This window comes from Anas platyrhynchos, chromosome 2 (assembly GCF_047663525.1).
Source record: "Anas platyrhynchos isolate ZD024472 breed Pekin duck chromosome 2, IASCAAS_PekinDuck_T2T, whole genome shotgun sequence".
NCBI classification, from domain to species: Eukaryota; Metazoa; Chordata; class Aves; order Anseriformes; family Anatidae; genus Anas; species Anas platyrhynchos.
The window spans coordinates 134,793,839-134,815,621 of NC_092588.1; the positions used below are offsets into that span (position 1 = coordinate 134,793,839).

General features: G+C 40.5%; 1 protein-coding gene across 5 annotated transcripts in view; it reads left to right on the forward strand.

Moving 5' to 3' along the window:
- Window positions 1-21,783, forward strand: part of CALCR (calcitonin receptor) — a 173,201-nt gene that overhangs the window by 147,564 nt on the left and 3,854 nt on the right. For 4 of the 5 annotated variants that reach the window (XM_072033631.1, XM_027450789.3, XM_027450790.3 and 1 more), the window contains 3 exons: window positions 1,623-1,841; window positions 8,075-8,116; window positions 16,237-21,392. In XM_072033631.1, coding sequence (XP_071889732.1) covers window positions 1,623-1,841; window positions 8,075-8,116; window positions 16,237-16,458 — 483 coding nt within the window. In that variant the 3' untranslated portion in view covers window positions 16,459-21,392. Of the gene's footprint in view, window positions 1-1,622; window positions 1,842-8,074; window positions 8,117-16,236; window positions 21,393-21,783 lie in introns of those variants that run through there. The other variant, XR_011807009.1, reaches the window with a different exon arrangement.

The following is a 21,783-nucleotide window of genomic DNA, read 5'->3' on the forward strand; positions in this document are numbered from 1 at the left end:
GGTTGGCATTGTAACAATGACATTTCTGAAAGGTGCAGAAAGGGTTTTTTCAACCGAAGTCCCAAACTCATCTCAATGTGTCACCCAGATGATCTTGGAGGTCTTTTCCAACCCTAATGATTCAATGATTCTGTGGTCACCAAGTTGCAAATATGTACATCTTAGCTACAAAGAAGAGAGGAGGGGCTGCTTTTATGGAAAAAGAATAATCTTTAACTGTTTTAATAATAAGGCATTATAATTGCTGGCTTGTTATTCTGCCATTTCCAGTTTTATTTTTCTGTAAAAGATGTCAGTGTTCACAGAATGTCCTGCTTGATTGGGCACAAGGATCTCATAGTGACAGCCTGACTCAGAAGAGCTGAGGAATTTCACCTTTGCCGAGTCTTTTTTCCACCTTTCACAGTTACTTCAAGAAATTGTAAAACTGAGGGTTAAGCAGAGTGAGTGAAGTCAGAGGAAGATGGAGAATAAGGTTTAGATTTAATGCTGAATGGGACCTCAGAAGTCATTCATTATTCCCTTTTTCCAGCAGAGCACAAATGTAAAATAGTTGAAAGGTCTCTCAGTAGCTAAGAAGTTATGAAATGCTTTACTGAGACTTACTGATTCATGGTTTATTGTTCTGAAAGATCTAAGTGAGATTTCTCATTTATTTATGGATTTGGGGCTATTAAAATAACTGTTAGTTATGCAGTAAGAAGATACTTATTTAAAAAAAAAAATCATTTGGAGAAAACTCTATTAATATTCAGAAGGACAGGTGCCTGATAATATTGTAACAGAGTGGGACAAAGTGAACTGGTTATACTGGAGAAAAAGTCTGCGATACCTGTGGTATTTACTGTGGCTCATTACTGGCCCACATCTCCATCTCTCTTACTTCACAGGCTCCCAGCACATCCCACAAGGAGCTGTGAAGCTAGGGCCAAGAGCATATGTACGTGTGCTTAGCACCCACAGCTGGAGTAACTCAGGAAATGAAATATTGAGCTACTCAGAACAGCTGACCAAAATGGTCACAGGCAAAACTCTCTCAGTTATTTGGTATTTCTTCTGTGATCCAGCTCATTTTAAGTTTTACCTGTGGGTATTGTACTGTGGGATCCCTACAATTCCGTGGTAAGCCAGAGCATGTTCCTCAGAGAATATACCTGAGCTTGCAGGCTCCATATCTCCAGGGATGCCCTGGAGATTTTTGTCTCACCTGCCTGTAGACATCTTCAGAGCAGGCCAAAGCAAGATACCTTGAGGACCTCCCCAGTAAGAAGAGAGAATTGGTTACTCTGGGGGCAATTCATCCACCCTACTAAACCTTGAGACGTATATACGAGATGTTTTGTTTCTTAGAAATCCTGAATTTGACCACATCAACGTTAAAACAACCTGCCTGCCCTAAGCATCCATTCAGGCAGGTCCCCAGGAAAGCACATAGAGCAGCTTAACATCTATTTTCTGAAGATATTCAGGTACTTTGCAAGGCCTGACTCCTAAGAGGGTACCTATTATGAGCAATGATGAAGCTAGAAAGTTGAATTTTAAAGCCATTTATGTGTCCTGTATTTTCAGGTTGAATGCCTGTTTAATTGAATGCTTTCACCTATAATGGCTTTGCTTTACAGGTCAATTTTTTCTTTTTGCTTAACATTGTCCGAGTTTTGGTGACAAAGCTAAGAGATACCCACCGTGCTGAGTCCAACATGTATATGAAAGCTGTCAGAGCCACACTAATCCTGGTGCCCTTACTAGGAATTCAATTTGTTATTATTCCCTGGAGACCAGAAAACCGGCTTGCTGGAGAAATATATGATTACATCATGCATATATTAATGCATTACCAGGTACGTTATATAATAGCAACTTCAGCTGTTGGTGAGGTGCTTGCTGTTAAGCTAATTTAGCCAAAGCTGCTGATGCCAGTTGTTTTGCAGTGAAACTAAGAGTGACTGTGGTTTTGCATTTCTTTTCCAACCACTTTCACATTGCTGGATTATCTGCCTCAGCACAAGTATAGGGAAGAATCAGGAGAAAGAGGAAACAATGAACAATGAAACAAAAAGGATCAAATGGCACTATTTCTGAACAAAGTAGAGAGAACTGAGATCACAGAGGGCTTTTATGTTCAAAGAACTGTTTCTGCTGAAGTGCTGAAACTGATTGAAACTGGTGTTGTGAGGTTAATATTAAAATAAGCTGTGTATGCAAATCATCGTGCAGAAGGAATGCCAATACACGGAATAAAAGGTGGAGACAATGAAGCTTCATTCAGGAGTTAAAATTACATTATTAAATAGTTTAAATTAAAATGTAACACTGACATTTTGAATTCATAAATGCTTTGAAAATACATCATCATTCAATAGGGCTGGCTTGTTCTTGTTTTTATTAAACAAAATACAACAACAAAACCACAAAAAAAAAAAAAAAAAAAAAAAAAAAACTAAAGGACTTCAAACGCTTGGTCATCTGGTTTACCCTCTGTAACATGCAGTCCTATATTGACCGGCAAAGACAGATTTGTAATGCATTTGTGAGTAGTGGACAACATGGGTGATCACACTTACCCGTTTCTTGTTTCCTTTCATGCAGAAGCTAAATGCAGAAGTTATTTTACTGTTGTAGTAAGTAAACAACTCTAAAAATTCCGTGGTGTTTTTTCCTTAAAAGAGGTGATAAAAGATGCTACCAAAATCTATGCATCCTGTCATCTGAGTCTATTTTCTGCATATCACCTTTATCCCTCCAAAACTGTGGGTGTGCGTGATGCTGCATGCATAGAATCGTTGAAGTGATAGGTCTGTCTGTTTTTGCACCATATGCCATCTTATTTTACAGTTCTGATTAACAGCAATGAGAATCTCTTTCTTGTTTTGTTACCTGTACTATGCATTGTCATTTCAGGGATCTCAACAGCTACAACAGAATATCTCCAAAAAAGTTTTCTGGTGACAAGTTGCTAACGCTTTTAGCACATTAAGATAAGAGAGAGTGTAACAATAATAAATTCACTCTTAAAATATCTTCCAACTCCTGCAAGATTGTCAGAAAACTACAAAATAAATGTTAATTGTCCTAATGATGATCATTTTGCAATACAAAGTCACCAAACTTTGGTTAAAAGGCACCCAGCAACAAAAGCAAAATATCATGAACAGCCAAGGCAACGATGCAGAGCCTTGGCTGGGGCATGCTGGTGTAGACATAGTGCCTGACCCTGCAGAAGAGCTCTTGAAACTCCATAGGGTAATACCAGTGTGCATCCAGAAGCAGGTAAAATTTGGCATTTCAGGAGAGGTGTGAGGTTGGGCTGACAACTGCAGCTAACAGTGGTGCTCCCTTTTCTACCTAGAGTGGATTTTTAATTGTGTTCTGAAATAAACCTCCTTAATCCTTTCCCAGGCATTTCTTGGATGCATATTTAAGACAGCCAGCTATATATGAGCTCCTCCGGTGCTCATTTTCTTATAGGACTGATTATGTAATTAGCAGGTGTTGTATTAGCTTGTGTAGTGGCTATATTTCCCTGTTAGCTATTGCACTCTCATAAACTACTGCTTGTCTCTCCATAAACTAGCGGTAGCCATTATTGTCTGCATCCAGTGGTATGTCAGTCATACACAAGCAGGCATCATGGTTTTTTTTTGTTTGTTTGTTTGTTTGTTGGAAAATATAATACACTCTCCATCTTTACACTGGCTAAAGGATGATATTTTATCTTTTTCTAGAACAGAGAGACAGATTTTCAACAGTGCATCACTGCCGTAAGTGACCACAGTAGTTTGGCCTCTAAAATACATCTTCATGAACACAGAAATGGTGCAAGCTAGCACTGCAGTCTGTTTTACAATTCAGATGATTGAAGATGATGAATGAGAGAGAATTTATTCACACAAGAAACTATGTAATAGGGTTTCTTTCAGCAAACATGTTTCCCAGCTGAAAAACAATACAATAACAATAGGTGTTACACACTAGGTTTCCTCTGCTAAAGTAATTTTTGAATAACAGGAGCCTGTCTGGTTTTGAATTGTCCTTCACTTTTTGCAGGATTATCATTAATGCCATTTTCAGCCAAAGTATTTTTTTCAAATATGGCTCTATGAGCAATTCACAGATGCTATATATCTACCCTACCTTGCTCAGTGTGTATCTTTCACTACACAGACCAGAATCCTCTTAGCAGATCTGTAGAGTAGATGCATAACAAGTGATAAAAATCAAAACCTGGCTGTTGTGCTGCAAATATAAATGTGTGTACTTTTGCAGCACATCCAGCCAGCCCCTTGTGGATGCTATAAAAGTAGCAATTATTAACTCTCCTCACTATCACCAGTATAGGCTCTTCAGCCTCCAGACTGTGGTGAAATGAAGATCATACCAGGCAAAAGAAAGATATTTCAGCCATTAAGTGGAATAAATTATGCACTGACAGGCAAGCTGTAGGTGCACACAGCAGCTAATTAAACAGGGCCCCTAAAGTAGGCACCACCAAGCAAACATTTGCACTCCAGAACAGTGAGTTGCAGACTTTCCCTAGAGGACCTGGTTTTCAAAAGCCTGTTAGATGATGCAGAAGGCATATGAAAGACGCAATCTTCCTTGGAGTATAAAACATTACGGTATGAGGTGCTCTGGCTTCTTGCACACCTCTGATGTGAAAACACATTAATTGCTCAAAAGCCAGAAAAATCCCATCATGCTGCCCCGCAAAGATGAAATAGTGCACCTGGGCAAGCAAGGTGCCTGCTGTGGAGGGATGAAGCAGCAGCCCTGTTCCCTGTGTGTAACTGCACACAAGTTTCTCCCCCAGCCCCAAGAACCACCAGGCAGGCCCACCAGGTTTGAGAGTCCCAGGTACACAGAGGCAGGGATGCTCAGCTCCTGCAAGTAGGCCTGCTATCAGTGAGCACATCCCGTTATCTCTCTTTCCCAATGTTGGTCCATAACAGAGGCCTCACAAGAAAGAAGGAGCAGTAGGAAGATGATATATCAGTTAGTCCCATGCATGGCCCCCTCTTGCCAAATGCTCTCCAACGAGCCCATGATTTGACACACTCATGGCTGCAGGCTCATTCCACCAACTGTCCCCTCTTACTAAACCCTCTCTCCAGAGCCTTGTAGTTGGGTTTGTAGAGACTAACATGGCACTGTCACTAGGCCAAAGAAGACCTAGAAATGGAGTTCTTCTTGATGTGATAGAGAAAAAGCCCACAAATAGCAGCAACGTGCAAGTGCTTAACCATAGAAACACAGAATGTTTTGGGAGGGACCTTAAAGACCACCCAGTTCCAACCCACTGCCATGGGCAGGGACATCTTCCACCAGAAAAGGCTGTTCAAAGCCCCATCCAGCCTGGCCTTGAACACTTCCAGGGATGAGATCAGGTTACTTATGTTCTCAACACCTTGCTGACTATGGCCATAAACAGGCAATTCTGTCTCTAATGAGAAATGACAATGCTATTCAGTATAATGGCCTTGTTATTGGCAAATAAAAGATTTTTTTCTATTACATTAAGTGTAATCAAAGCACAGTACTCTGAACTATGAGAAAAATATATAGAAATCAGAAGAAATAGAAATACAAATAGAAATACAAATACAAATGCAAATAAATAGAAATAATTGTTCATGTAACAGCATTTTTGGACTCTAGTGTTGTTGGATGTTAGAATAAAGGCACGATAGAAATGAGTAGGCTTGAAGAATCTATTAGTGCCAGAGCTTCACGTTGTAGCTGTGATATATGTATTTCATAAAACACAGCAAGGTGGCAACTCTTAGTGAGGCTAAGCATCCTACTGTCTTGAGATACTGCTTAAAATTCTGGAAAGGCACAGGACCATTTTAGTATTTACTCTAATTAAAAGCAACAAGCAGTTTACTTGCACTTTTAATCTTCCAGATCTTTGCTGCATGTTTTCTTTTGGTCTCATGTTAATAGTTTTCACCAGTTGTGTGAACATTGCTTCTGTGTTTGCACAGAAGGCTGACAGATCCCATAGTTTTCTATCTGTAAATGCGCAGATGCCATATAGGTTATCCATTATTCTCCTTCAGAATCATTAGACTCCCATCTGCCATGAAACCTTATCCAACTTCAAGAAAGGTTATCTTACCAGCCCTGCATAGTGATCAGTCCATTTCTGTTCCTCACAATATTTATTTGGGTTTTGGGTTTTGACAGAGAATTCTTTGAATAAAAGGGCAACAATTTGGTTGAAGAACAAAAGTAGAAAAGTTACTTTGCTTCTTTCTCTCATTCTGATGTCTTTCATGTCTGCTGTGCCCTGTGTGGATATGAGATATCCATCAAGCTTCTCTAATCCCAGAGTACATCAAAATCCATCTCATTTCCCATTGTGGCTGGCTGCTGTTCATATAGACGCATTCTAGCAGAATGGTGAAACCCCTGATGTGACCATATACCATGCAGTTGAACAGCAGATATTTTGCAATACAGTGCAAATTAATGTAGCACACACAGTGCAGGAGCATAATCACTACAGGAAAGTCCAAGGTTTGCTCCCCTTGCATAAATTTCAGATTTTGCTATCTGTGGTCTGCCAAAGTTCTGCTGCAGAGGCATAAGGTTTGGCTGACTTTGTGGTGTTTCTCAAACCAGAGGTTAGGGAAAAACTGTGTTCTGGGATTTGAGTTTTCTGAATATACAATTTTTCCAAAACATGAAGAGACTCTTTCTTTTCATCACTCCAACTATCCTTCCTCTTCCTCTGTCTTTACATTTGAAGTCATGCCAAATTAGACATTACATACTGAAGAAAATTTATTAGAGTAAGCGCAGAAATTTTTGCAGAAATTCAGGTGATCAGCACCTCTTTGAACCAGCCTCTGTGTGTTCCAGATATATAAGCATTTTGTTACAACATTTATTTTGCCCTAAGTTCACGATCCATAATATTCACTTGAGAGTCCAAGACATTTTACAAAATGTTAGCTACAATTTAACTGATAATCAGTTAAAAGAGGATTTATAAAAAAAGGTACAGCTGTAAAGCTCTTAAAAGCAACCTCTGGGAAAACAAGCTATTGTACTGGATAGTTTTTTCCCTCAATTTCACAAACTGCTGTAAGTTTAGTTTATAATAACTGCTTTAAGTAATCTAATACAAAGACATTTGGCTCCCAGTGTTGCTATGTATTGCTATTTTAATAAAAGCTAGTGCTGCTTAGAAAACTAAGTGTAATTGTGTGATTTTGAATGGCAGGCCCTATGCACAATAATTTTCTCTCTTACCTATTTTATACTTCTTCATCTCATGTTCTTGGCTTAGCCTTGTTTAATCTTATAGAGGTAATGAAATACCTGAATGACCATGGCAATAATTAAATTAATTTAAAGCAGTTTAGGTCCAAGCTAGGATCTGCAATCTCCCTTTTCCTTTTTTTCCCCTCCCCCTTACCTTCTAATTCACCTGGTTTTGTGTTGGTTGGTTGTTTTTTTCTTATTATTGCTATTTTGGCTTTGGTTTGTTTTTCTTTTTTGTTTGTTTTTGGTTTTGTTTGTTTGATTTTGGTTTTGTTTTGTTTTGTTTTTTCCCTTTTCTGACCACTAATACCTCTTTTCACATCCTCACCATCCATACCGATGCTGCAAGTATAGAAGTCCACTTATCCTAACATACGCTTCAATTTAAAGCCTTCGCAGCACAGTGGGGTTTCCCTTGTCTTTTAACTGGGTAACTGCACTCTCACAAATGAGTGTCAGCATGTAGGACAACTCCTCTGCCTTCTCTTCAGCAAAGCCAGAATCAGGGGATTACTCCATTGTAAGCAAGACGTCTTCCTTCTCCAGACCTCTCATACAAAAATAACTTTATAGCTGGAATAGATCATCTAGAAATGTCAGTAATATGGAAGAAAATGGTGAAATGTGTTGATAAGAAAAGACAAAAATCAATGTAATAACATAACTAAGGAGCAGGTTAGGTGAAATGTCCACAATGCAGAGGAAGTAAACTAAAGGTTTTTTCTTTCATCCCTCAAGTCCAAACTTCCTAACAAAGCAGAAGTATATATATGTATGTTCTGATCTCTAAATTCTTTTCTTTTAGGGCTTACTTGTGGCGACTATATTCTGCTTCTTCAATGGTGAGGTAAGTGAAGTATGGAGAGTGTATTTCCCACAGAAATTTCACACATATTTCACAGAGAAATATGTGAAATTGAACAGAGTGAAAAAAAAAACTTGAAAAATAGTCACTTTGATGTTTATTGGTACCAAAATGAAGTGTGTAGAGGTACAAACTTTGAAAGCACAGAAAGTCATTTTTCAGTCTTGTATACAAGAAGCACTGCATTTTTCAAAGCTCTGTGTGGAGTGTGACCTGAATGTCTCTGAGTCAGCAGAGTTACCATTACAAAGCCAATGGCACCAAATGCAGCACAGATATGGGACTTTCCCCCAACTATCTGCAATATCACACAAGGTAGAGGTCAATGAGAAAGATTAAAACACTGCACTTCCTCTCCTATTCTATATTTAATATTACAAAGGTACTGTCTCCGATAGCACTGCAGAGCAGAGGAGCCTGCAGGGCTGCCAACTCCCTTCCCTCCTCTGAGGATTAGCACTGACCTTTTTAAGGTCAGTGTTTCTCAAGTTGTGATTAAGAAATAAAAAGGCGTTGAGTCAAAAATGTCTCCCCTTCTCCTCCAGCTGAATCAATGTTTTGTATACTTACAAGTGGTTTTAGGTTCACTTCACTATGTTATGGAGTTGTTGATTTTGTTGTTGTTGTTTTATGTAAAAATATTTGTTTAAAACATGTCAATAGCCAGTTGCCCACTGTAAGAGAAGATCAGGTTTGAGACCATCTAAGAAACCTAAAGCTGCTCAAGTCCATGGGAGGTGACAAGATATATCCACAGGTCCTGAGGGAACTGGCTGATGTAGTTGCCAAGCCATTGTCCATCATAATTGCAAAGTTATAGCAGTCTGGTGAAGTTCCCACTGACTGGAAGAAGGGAAATATAACCCCCATTTTTGTAAAGGGAAAAAGGAAGACCCAGGGAACTACAGGCCAGTCAGTCTTACCTCTATGCCCAGCAAGACCATGGAGCAGATCCTCCTGGAAACTCTGGTAAGGCACGTGGAAGATAAGGAGGTGATTGGTGACAGCCAACATGGCTTCACTCAGGGCAGATCGTGCCTGACAAACCTGGTGGCCTTACAGTGCTGGGTTACAGGACTAGTGGGTAGAGGAAGAGCAACTGACATCATCTGCCTGGACTTGCACAAAACATTTTGCACTGCCCCACATGACATTCTTGTCTCTAAATTGGAGAGATATGGATTTGAACCACTCGGTGGGTAAGGAATTGGCTGGAAGGTGGCACTCAAAGAGTTGTGATCAATGGCTCAGTGCCCAGGTGGAGATCAGTGATGAGTGGTGTTCTTCAGGGGTCAGTATTGGGGCTGGCGCTGTTTAACATCTTTGTTGATGACATGGACAGTGGGATCAAATGCACCCTCAGCAAGTTTGCTGATGACACCAGACTGTATGGTGAGGTCAACATGCTGGAGGGAAGGCATGCCATCCAGAGGGACCTGGAGAGGCCTGAGAGGTGGGCCTGTGAGAACCTCATGAAGTTGAAGAAGGCCAAGTGCAAGGTCCTGTACCTGGGCTGGGACAATCCCAAGCACAAATACAGACTGGCTGGAGGATGGATTGGGAGCAGCCCTGAGGAGAAGGACCTGGGGGTCTTGTTTGTTGAGAAGCTCAACATGAGCCAGCAATATACGCTTGCAGCCCAGAAAGCCAACTGTATCCTGGGCTGCATTAAAAGAAATGTGGCCAGCAGGACAAAGGAAGTGATTCTCCTCATCTGTTCTTGTGAGACCCCACCTGGTGCACTGCGTTAATCTCTGGGGCCCCCAGCACAAAAAGACATGGAAGTATCAGAATGAGTCCAGAGGAGGGACACAAAGCTGACCAGAGGGCTGGAGCACCTCTGCTGTGAAGACAGGCTGAGGGAGTTGGAGTTGTTTAGCCTGGGGAAGTCTACTAGGAGACCTTACAGCAGCCTTCCAGTGCCTAAAGGGAGCTTACAGGAAAGCTGGGGAGGTGCTCTGTGTCAGGGGGTGTAGGGATAGCACAAGGGAGAATGGCTTTGAACTAAAAGAGGGTAGATCTCAATTAGATATAGGGAAGAAATTCTTCACTCTGAAGGTGGTGAGACAGTGGCACAGGTTGCCCAGAGAAGCTGTGGATGCCCCATCCCTAGAGGTGTTCAAGGCCAGGTTGAATGAGACTTTGAGCAACCTGGTGTAGTGGGATGTGTCCCTGCCCATGACAATTAGATGGCCTTTAAAGTCCCTTCCAGTCGAAAGCACTCTATGATTCTATGATTTAAATTCCTGCAGTAAGCCATTTCCAAAACATATTGAAAATAAAAATGTTTTTTCACTACACCAGGATCATTTAGCTATATTGAAATAAGCTCCCACATTAGCTTAGAAAAGCTTTAAAGTCCTTTAAAAAGTTAATTTTGAATCCAGAGTAGATAAATTAGACACAAAGCAAGATCTGTGGTGCTGACACTCAGTATGTCACCCTAAAGAGATACTTATGCTTTTGTTTATCCCTGTGTGTTATTAGCAAGTAGCAAATTTCCAGAAATGATGTGACCACAGTGATGTTTTGATGGTGACTTGAAGCAAGTTATCTTATTGATAAGGTGCTACCAGCTGGTTTGCTAACTTTTGGGATGGCAGTGAATATTAAATTCTGCCATCTCGTGTTGACATCACTATGCATTGCTTCTGGCTGACTTGCTGCATAAACGTACAGAAAAATGAAACAGTAGAAACGTCCTGCTGAAATTCTGTACCATGGCTTCTCAGGCAACATAATAAGGAATAATAAGGAATTAGTAAAACATGAGTAGTTAACGACACCAAAACCCAAAATGAATTGATAGCTTTAAAGATCGTGTTACAGAAAGGTGCACTTTCATTTCAGAGATGGGTCCAATTAAGCAAAGTTGGAGATGTTCAACTCTTTTTCCATACCAAATATCTGTCCCCAGAATCTGCAGGCTGCCACCACCTTTCTCCTCCTCCCTCACTGTCATCACTTTCTGTCAAAGTCCAGTCTCTGTGCCCTGCAAATACAGAAAGACTTTTGGTTCCCTCTAGTAGGGAGGAACTGGCATGAAGAAGCAAAGGAACAGCCAGGCAATTTCTGAAACATCATCTCCCTGTAGGAATGGCTGCAGAGCTACATACAGGCGGTGTTCCAGTATGTCCTCACTTGCCTCCAAACAATGTGTTACCCCAACATCCTGGTCTTCAGCGTTGCTTTCTTTCTCCTTCATTCCCTCCAGGGTCACCTTCAACTTTTTCAGATCAGATTTTGCAAAAAATACTTGCTTTATATTTTATAGCTTTAGGGTGAAAGGTCAATTACTCTGTAATTCTCCGACTCTAATGAAAACATATGGATTTGTGCCTAGAAAGCTGTAGCAGTGCTAAAATGAAGAAAAGCAACAAGAAAATGAACAGAAAACATAACATATCTTAAAGACTGTTTGTTTCTTAGATATTTTTAATCACATATCTAATTGCAAAGTACTGTTAGCAAAGCCACAATGATAGAAAAACATATCCACCTTTATAACTTCAGTAATACAATCTTCAAGTTACCCAATAATAAATATAACTGGAGCATCTGCTTGCCAACATCATGGTAGACATGCATATCAATTAATTCAAAATCTGATTTCAGGGTACAAAGGAGTTTGCCTATCATGTGAACTAACCTATAGAGTATTAAGCAGAAAACTAAATGCCACATTCCAGTAATGAAGCAGTGTAAAATACATGCATGGGTCTCCTTTGTTTATTAAGTAGTATATTACATTTAATTTAGAATTCATAATACATATATTTGGATTATGTAAATACACCGTATTCATATATGATATTCAGTTATCCAACCTCAGAAACACTGCACTCTACGGACTTCTGCTTTAATTGAGCTCCTGTTAGTAAGCTGCAATAACAGCCTGTGGTCCTTATACAGACCGATGATGCACAGTCTGTATAACACAGTCTGAATGTAAATCCTGAATAACACCAAATTTTGGTGAATATTCACCAAAACCCTAATCACCTCCAAAAGCCATTTTGACACATACAGTGGTCCATACACTCACACACAAACAACAAAACTCTTCCCTGTGAAAGGCCATGATCTGAACATCCACTTCTGATCGTCAGTGAGGCATCACTGAGGGGACACATCTGGAAAGGACAGAGCCCAAAATGGGAAGAAAAAAGAAATGGCTTCAGACTGTGTGGAGGATTAATGACTCCTCGATGGAGTGGCTGATCAGAAATGTTCATCAGGGTCAGGCAGTAAGAACAAACAGCCCAGGCGGTTTAGGTTTCCCAGACATACTGACTGTGGTGGTGTCTGAGTTTTTTTCACCGCTACTCCAATTTTCAAAGTTGTTGCATCTGCTGCAGACATGCAGGCTGTCTAACATGGCCATCGACAGAGATGTTGGGAAAGCCTCGCATTACTTTCTTATAGGAAATGTTATTCACCATTCAGGGGAAGCTTTTTTAGAATTTCCCATTAAGGTGGGCAGAGAGCCAACGCTGACACCTCTCTCATATAGCTTCAGACAGTTTGGTGCTACTTGCATCACCACATTATCAATAAATATCAAGCAATCATATACTAGAGTAGCTGTGTTGGGCTGTGCCAGAAAAGGGAATGAAAAGATTATGACCCCTTTCTTCCAAGTCCATTTATTCCTGCAGACAGATGAGGTGCAGATATAGAGAGCACTGGAACAGGCTGTGGAATCTCCTTCCCTTGAGATATTCAAAAGCCGTCTGGACACAATCCTGGGTAATATGCTGTAGGGGACCCTGCTTGACCAGGGGGCTGGACCAGATGATCTCTGGAGATCTCTTACAACCTCAGCTATTCTGTGATACTGTGATTAATTTTAATACCACAGGAGACTGGATACTCAGTGATTTGCCTTTTTTTTAGTGGAATATTTAACTTCAAGGCTGAAATATACAAAATTTGCCAGGACAAACAGTGCTAAACTCAGTACCACCTGACAGTGTTTTATATTGCATTTGTTGCTTGCTACATCACCAGTCTCACTTTATTACCATAAGCCTATCTATAGAAAGAAATGTAAAAATACTAATGAGAAATTGAACCAATGCCTGCATGCATGTGGAAGAACACATAAACAGTGGACTTCCCCAGGACTTAAATGATAGATCTTCTCATGCATTTTCATATAAAATCTCAGTGTCCAGCAGCAAGGTAGTTTCTCAGTCCAATAACAACAGTTTTGTGCAGATGATACAAGGTCTCTTCAACAGTCTGTTCACCAGACCATATTTCCAGGCCTGAGACTACTTCTAGACTGCACGGCTGGCCAACAAAATGGAAAGTCTGTTTGGAAAAAAAACAGCCATGTGCCAAAGAGGCATGAATGGGTAATAGAGAACAGGAAAACTTTTAAAGTATTGAAGAGCAGAGAAAAAGAAAATCAGACTTCTCATTTCTCTAGGCTTCTCTTCCCTTCATCTGCAATTACAGAGGAAAGCATGGCAGGAGACTCTGTGGTCATTAACACATTATGGCTGTGCATGTGATTTTCAGTAATACTGCTTACATATTTTAAATCCATGCATGAACAGTTTTAGTTGGCGCTGGACTCTGATCATCTGAGATCTTTGGAACTGGGGCTGAAATCTAGATTAACACATTGTTTTATTCAAGTGCAGCAGCTCATACAGCCTGCTAGCCATTTTCAGCCAGGCTCTGGTATGGGCCAGAACTGCAGTGGAGAATAAAAACACAGCTGCTTTGACCTGGTGCTCTCACTGCTCCATGGAGCCTTTTTAATTCAAGCAGTTTGAGAGCTCAGCAGGAGCTCATCACTCCCACAGTTTCTCTTCTCCCTATGCAAAAGCAATGAAAGCCTTTCCATTGATCCTGGGGTCTGTGCAGGGTGCAGGGGAAGGGGAACTGGGGGAAGAACAGGAGGGCTGTAAGTGCACAGGTTTGCCACCTGCAACCAGCTCCTTTATGATACCAGGAAAATCCATTGACTTAATCCTTCTTATTTCTTCTGCCAGTCCCTCCCCACAGCTTCTAGAATGACCAATCCACAATATTCATATGGAGCACTGCAATGTTAAGAAGACAATTTTGAAGCATACAAAATCTGTACAGGTTTAACCTCCTTATCATGTGCTACAACTGCATTACTCTTTCATGCAGTTAATTCTTTCTCACTGATACATTTTAGCAAGGGTGTGATATAAAACATACATGCATGCATCCAATTTCTTAAATTTTGATATTAGATAAAATAATCATAGAATCATAAAGGTTGGAAAAGACTTCCAGGATCATCTGGTCCAACCGTCCCACTACCACCATCACCCACTAAACCATGTCCAACCTTTCCTTGAACCAGGGACGGGGACTCCACCACCTCCCTGGGCAACCTATTTCAAGGCCTGAATAAGCTCTGTTCACAGCCCTGGTATCTAAAGTTCTTTGTAACTATATGCCTTTTCTATGCTTAATATCTAATTAATCTGCATTGACCATTTGTTTTCTTTATGTGTTAGATGAAGGTAAACAGGAATGTATTTCTTTAGATGATAAAAACTCTAAACTACTTTGCCATGGGTTAAGTGATAGCAAAAAAAAAGATCTAGTATTGGAAAATTGTCTTTGATATAATTTTCTGTTATTTTTAAAGAACTGGTCCAGCAATGTTTGTTTACTCATGAAAGTAGTATTCCAAATTCAGTGCAACTATTTACATGTGTAAAGATTTATAACATCAATTCTCGTGCCTTGGTTTGTGCCTTGGCTTAAAAATAAAAAGCCGAAGCAATTGAAATATCCATTCTTGGCATGCTACATAGTCCCGCTGTACACTCAGTAAGCATCTCGGATTCACAGCAATTCCTTATGAAGCCTTGTCCTTATGTGACATGAAGCAGCTTTCTGGCAGGCAGCTGTGGGCGGGGAGTAGATAGCATTTTACTATATACATATTAATGGAGTGATTAGGATTGTGAAGACATAGGAAATATTAAAGTTGTTCAGACTCATTTACATGAATCAAAGGTGCTGTTTTGCACAGAGCCTAGGGAGGGACCTCAGACAACTCCCTGAGCAGGAATGACACACAGTGCCCACCACAACAGGTGCACAGGAGCTCCAGGACTCTTCCAAGTCTCAGCACATCACCTGCATCCTCCTGCCTCCAGAGGGGTGGTAACTGACAGCACATCGTTCTGGCAAACTGCTCCTGTTCTCACATTTGGCTGGCTGGAATAGCTGAACTGAATGAACAGAGCCAGGGTTTGCCCACCCTCTGCTCATGTCTCAGCACTTCCTTTGGGAAGCCAGTGCCAGCACACCCGAATGTGCAACCGGAGAAGGGCTTCTTATTCCCTGGCAGAACTCAACAGTTTAAGTCATATCCTAATGCAGTGTATAACATCACTCTGAACGTAAATGTTGAATCAAATGTTTTTCTCCTAGAAGATGAATGTCTAAAAGCTGAAATTCTCTGGTATGCAGAGGGCTATGGCCAGTGCTATTTTTTTTTTGCCAGTGCAGCAAGTGTTCTTTAGTTACCATAACAAGATCTCAGTTAACCTGTACTAATCTGCCAGCTCTTTCTGTAAAAAATTAGCCCTGGTAAGCTCTTGAAGTGTCCTTATATTATGCCATTCATGGCCAGTTTTACTCCAGGTTAAATTCCTTCAAGCAAGATGATCATTTGGCATTTGCCATTCCAACGGCATGGATCTGGGTGCAGCATCAGATGGGCTGTAATATTCATCTCTTCCTCTTCTTCCCTCTTCTACCACAGCATCCTACTGTGCTCCCATGCAGCAGTCTGCACATTGACCTCTTATGGGAAGAGCTAGCACCTATCTTCTCATCACAAGCAATGACCATTGCAGAAACTGTAATTGTTGCCAAGGGTATGCAGGAAGGGACCTAAGGCCAGGACTCGAGCAACTGCTTCTGCTCCTGGAGCTGTGAGGAGAGGGAAGGAGAGAGGCAGACAACCTGATAGAATTAGACCTGGTGCTGTTTCCTTTTTTTTTTTTTTGTCCCTATTTCCTGCAGCAAATTTTAAAATTGTTACAATTTTAGGAGTCTAGGTCATGCCTCACCCTAACTACACATGTCTTTAACAGGTTCAAGGAGCTTTGAAAAGGCAATGGACGCAGTACAAAACCCAGTGGGGCCAAAGGCGCCGAGAACACTGTTCCACCCGATCTACCTCTTACACTGCAACGTCAATCACAGAGGTCCCCGTGTACCTGTACCATCATGACTCCAACAATGAACAGCTAAATGGAAGATACATAGATGACTCTGAACTTGTTGCATTGAAATCCGGAGAGACGTCTGCCTAGCTCAGCAGCAGCCACTGCAAACACACCATTTCACGTCCTGCTTGTGAACAAAGAGAGGGAAAGGGTGGGAGCGCAGGAGCCCAAGCCACTGGGGGAGAACGCAAGACCAGGTGAATGGACACGTCATATCCAAACCACATTGGCCTCTGGCAGCGATGGCCTAGAGAGAGTCTGACGCAGAGGTGGGAATGGCATTTATTCCTATTGAGCATGGACTTGCCCACCAGGCTACATAATTCCCACACCTCCTGACACTGGCCATATGAAGTGACAATTTGGCAGAAGCAATGGTGCCAGGGAGCCCACTGCAAATAGGAAAGAACCAGCATGTAGCAATGGGAAACTTTCAGCACTTTTTGCTTTCAATACTTTTCTTTAACACAAGATCTTAAATATCAACTTTCACATGATGTGACTGGCTTGGAGTCCTTTACTTTTCCCCTTTTAAGGAACTTGGTGACTTCTTAAAAGATTTTGCACATTGCGAGACAAATCAAAAAGATGAACAGAAAAAGAGTAATTAGAAAGTATTCAAACATTGATGATCTTCAATGGATACCCCAAAATATATCCATCCCATTAGCAGGTGCATAAAACAAGGGAAGGTAAAACAGTAGTTGTATAACAAGATCTCAGACAACCTCAGAGGAACCAACCAGGTCTTTAGGCTGTCTCACACTCCTCCTGAAGGCATCTGAAAATAATTGCTGTTCAACAATACTGGTAATTCAAGAGTATTTATTTATAGGAAAAAATTGTCACCCTATTACTCTACCCAGAAACTCATCATTAAGGCACAATTCTTTCATTTTGAATAAACTGTGAAATTTGTTTGGAAATAATGATTTTCTTTAATAGCCACTCTGAGATGAATGCTAAATGAATGCTTACTTCTCTGATAAAATTATGATCATGGCAGTAAGGGGCACCAGGTAAGAAATGAGAAACTAATGTCATAGCACAGGAAACATCTATTTTTAGAATGTTTGCTGTTCTGAGTCCTTCACTGTTGAAGGTGACAATTTCATGTGTGAGTCTGTCACCAGGAAAACAAGATGAACATATAGTTTTGTGAGTAATAAGCACCTTCTATCACACATTCAAAGCATCATTAGAGTCTCTATGTGATTACTGAGACAGAAATCAGGTCAGGGAGAAGCTGATTTGCAATTGGAAGATACAGTACTGTCACTGCAAAAGTTCTGTAACCCACAGAAGAAATAAAATAGGTGAATTTCCCACATAAAGTGAAACAAAAATAATCTGCAAGCAGCAAAAACAGTGCCAAGGAAGTTTTGCAAGTATATGAATGCTCTGAAATTTTGTGCATAAAATGTTTCATGAATATAATGCCATTCCTTCCTGCATCTTTGAAATACTGTCCTGCAGATATCTTTCTCCCCACACCTTTGCCTTTTGTTTAGATGTGCATGGGATATTTCAAATGCTAACATCTTCAGGGTACTAATCAGAGTCTTTAGCTTCAATGAAGTTGTGAAGTTATCAGTCCTCCTTTGTTTTCCCTGCTAATACACTTGCATATGATGCTTCAAACCCAGCCTGCTCAGGAAGACATGGTCAGAGGAGGAGGCTGCTAAAAGCGCCAGTGGTGGTACTTGCTCAAATGTCTAAATGCCATCCCTGACATGGGAGCTGTAAAAATGCTGCCGTAAGTGGCAGATGAATAGGAAAAGCTGGGATAGCATCTTTTAAACTGCAGCTGTATTCATGTGGGACTTCTTTCACTGGTGTAAAATTTCTTTCTTTCCTTCACTTGCTTTCTGTAATTCCATCCATAATGATTTTTTCTCCTTAGTACTGCATAAGGTACTTAAAATATTATGGGTTAGAATAGTTTTTAATCCAGGTCTTGTCAGATAGTAAAGGAGAAAAGAAAAAACTGCAATAAAGTGCTTGAACTAAATGTCAATTCATTTGTAATTTTAGAGGTCACAAAGTCCCTAAACCTTCAGGTCATGCTGTGCCAAGGAAGGGCTGCAGGACAGTCTGCATGCCACAAAGTGCATTCTAGAGAGTCCCATGGGAAGAGGTCAGAGGTAAATCCTGACATGAACCTTCATAATCTAATTCAGATTCTATTGAGATTAACAGGAAAATCCCTGCTGATTTAGATGAGTGGTGAACAACTCTATTTATCATTTAGATATGACTTACATAATACAGTTTGGCATAGACATCAACAAACAGAGAAATTCATTTCTAGTGATTTGGAACCATTTTTAAATAGTATTCAGCTGGGCTGTTTTCCTTTCACTGACACAGCTAGACTATGACAATAAACTTTACTATTCATTGAAAATTTCAAGTGGAGATATGCTGAACATGTCTACCTACATGAGACACCATCTCGCTGGAACAGTCCCTACCAGGAATGAGTAAATGAGGGGTATGTGCAATTCCAGTGCTACGAGACAGGACCAAATCCTCATCACACAGGCATGAGGCAATGCCTTGCAGGAGAGGGGTGTGCTCCATTTGTGCAACAGGCACACACGCAGCCATTGCACACCACCAAAGCTTCCTCCCCAGTGAGCAGTGAGGAGCTGCTGATGTTGCCACCACAGAACAAGAGAGGAATAGGGGAACAAGAAGTAACTGTCCACCAACACTGCAATTCATTGCTTTGTTTATCTCATGGAATATCTACAGGAAAATGCAAACCCGTGTATTCATTCAGTTTTTCTTCAGAGTTCAAGGAATGCAAAGGAAGTTATTTTTTTAACAGTATTCTGCATATTGATATTTCTGCATTTACCAGTGAACAATGGGAAGTAGGGGATTAAAAAGGCGAGGTGTCTCTGTATGAATTCTGTATTTCTAAATAATTTTGAGGCACACTGTGCTTCCCAGGAGAGCTCCAGAAAGTACTCTTTGTTTCTAAAGACACAGATGAGCTGATTGTAAAAGAAGTGTGCATAACAGAGAGTTTAATGATGATCATGCACACTTAAGTACAAGTTGTTTTACAGCCTGTTATGTTCATGTGGATGTACAAAATTGAAATGCTTTACCATTATACTGATTGTTTTCTTCATTCACTAGTCTTTTTTTTTTCCTCATTCTGTTCAGTACAGTGCTCTGAAATGCCAAATTTGGAATCTTGGTTTTGGGATATTGGTTTGGGGATCTCGTTTTTAGCTTCAGGTGTTGGAAATGCTACATAGTTGTGTCAGTCTTTTTGGCAGCTTTGGTTTCAGTGGTGTGGCAATGACTCGCAGCCACTGAAAATTTGGTGTAAAATGCATACTGAGTTTAGTGTTGCCATCGCCCCAGAGTCTGCAGGAAAGGCTTTGTTTTAAAGATACTTACTCAATAATTTCTAATCCAACATCTTTTTCCAATGGGAAATGCTACCTTTCTTCATCTAAGAATGGCTTGAAATGTTGTCATTGTGCATATAAGGTGAATTTCACTTCTGTGCTTTATAAATAGCATCATACACCAGTGACAATAATATTGGGAATGCTGGTTTGACCTTAATAATTACATTGTCATGGCAGTAAGGAGCTCTATCTTTAACACATTTCACAGGAATGGCATAAATGCATAGTTAATGTATCAGTGTATCAAAAAGAAGGAAAGGATCCAATGCTTGGATCAGTGGATTCAAGGTATATTTTCATAGGAAACCAGCCTTATGTTAAGTAACACTGCAGTATTTCCTCTCAAACACCAGACCCAGTGCATGAAAACTCAGTTTAGTGAACAGTTGCTCTGGCAGAAAGCTTCATGCAGTTGCTGTGTTTGAACAACTGAATCTATGAGGGATTCTGGATGGTATCCTTTATTAGGTACAGAAACAGCACAAAGGAAAGACTTAATTTGGCATGGGATGCTGAAAGAAAACCTTTTTTTATTATTTGATTTACTTAATAAATAAGTTTTAGCTGAAATAATAGAGCAACAAAGGTAGAAAAGACAACTTTCTCTATATTAAAATTCTTAGTAATAATGCAACCTTAATTAAAAGTCTGCCAGTATTTCCATGACAAAGTGCTCATGTGTTTATAACACAGCAACATAGCGTTGTTTTGGGATGAAACCAACCACACAAATGGGGTGAATTTCTATCCTGTTTTTATGAATCCAGCTCCATCCTTTGCCAACCTTAATAAACAAAATCTGAGATATTTTTCAAGATGCGAATTCTAAACACTATGTGGAGGGATCTGCATTTCCAGGGCTTTGAATTTAAAAGTCAGATGCATCTTTTTGAAGCTACATATGTATAGCTATTTGATTACTGCTCAAAAATATAAGCATTTGTAACCTAAAACTCATTTGCATTGAAACAGCAGTTGATCCCATGCCAACAAGACTCTACTCAGGGTGTGAGCATACCCACTCTGCCCTCTGGCAGCAAGGAGACATGCATGGAAGCCACATGCTCTTTGGACTCAGTCTAAGCCAAATGAAGAAAAAAAAAAGGGGGGGGGGGGGAGAGATTTTTGCAACTCACGGTAATGGCAAACTGGGAATTTTATGTTCCTGGGGCAGCTGGGTTTCTGCCATTTTGTGTGTTCCAGGAGCACCCGCTTCAGAGGGACTGAGGAATGGCCTTCAGAAGGACTTGGCAAAAGGCAGGCATGAATCCTCCACTGCAAATGTTGTTGGGCAGCAGTGAGGGAATGTCAGACCTCCAGCTCACAGCACAGCCTTGGGAGGAAGCGCATGATTAATTCCTTAGTCAACGAGTGAAATCTAAGTGCCTGGCCCACTCTGTGACATAGGAAGGTGCCAGAGTTATGCTGCTTTGACAACTCCCATTCTTTGGCATCTGTGGCAATTATGGCACTTGTAAGGTTTAAATTATTGTTTTTGTGAGCTGTGTATCGTTCTGTGCAGTATTTTGCAGATACTTCCAGATGATTCACAAATCTATATTTAAGCACCCCTTTATTGAGCACTCAGAGAATCACTGAGGAAAAAAAAAAAAAGTATTTCTCAGAGTCTCCAACATAGACCACTATGTTCCTCTTAGTTCCATTCCTCTCTGGACAGCTCTTTTATCCAGTAAAATTAAGTGGTGAGGAGGTTGTCATTACTGAGCATGTCACACCGATGCAGAAAAAGAAAGCATCACAGCAAGATGACTAACTGGGGTATTGGATATGACTGTCGTGAAGCATAGATAGGCACAGATAGTGTTAGGGATGATTTAGGCCTCGATCATCCTGCTTTGGCAGAGGGATGACCTGCCAATATCCTGTCAAGATGTATTTTCCATGATTTCATTACAGCAGAGGTGGGCACTGTGCTCTTGTTGGGGCAGGAAGGTGCTTAACTCTCCTTTTATGCTGAGAT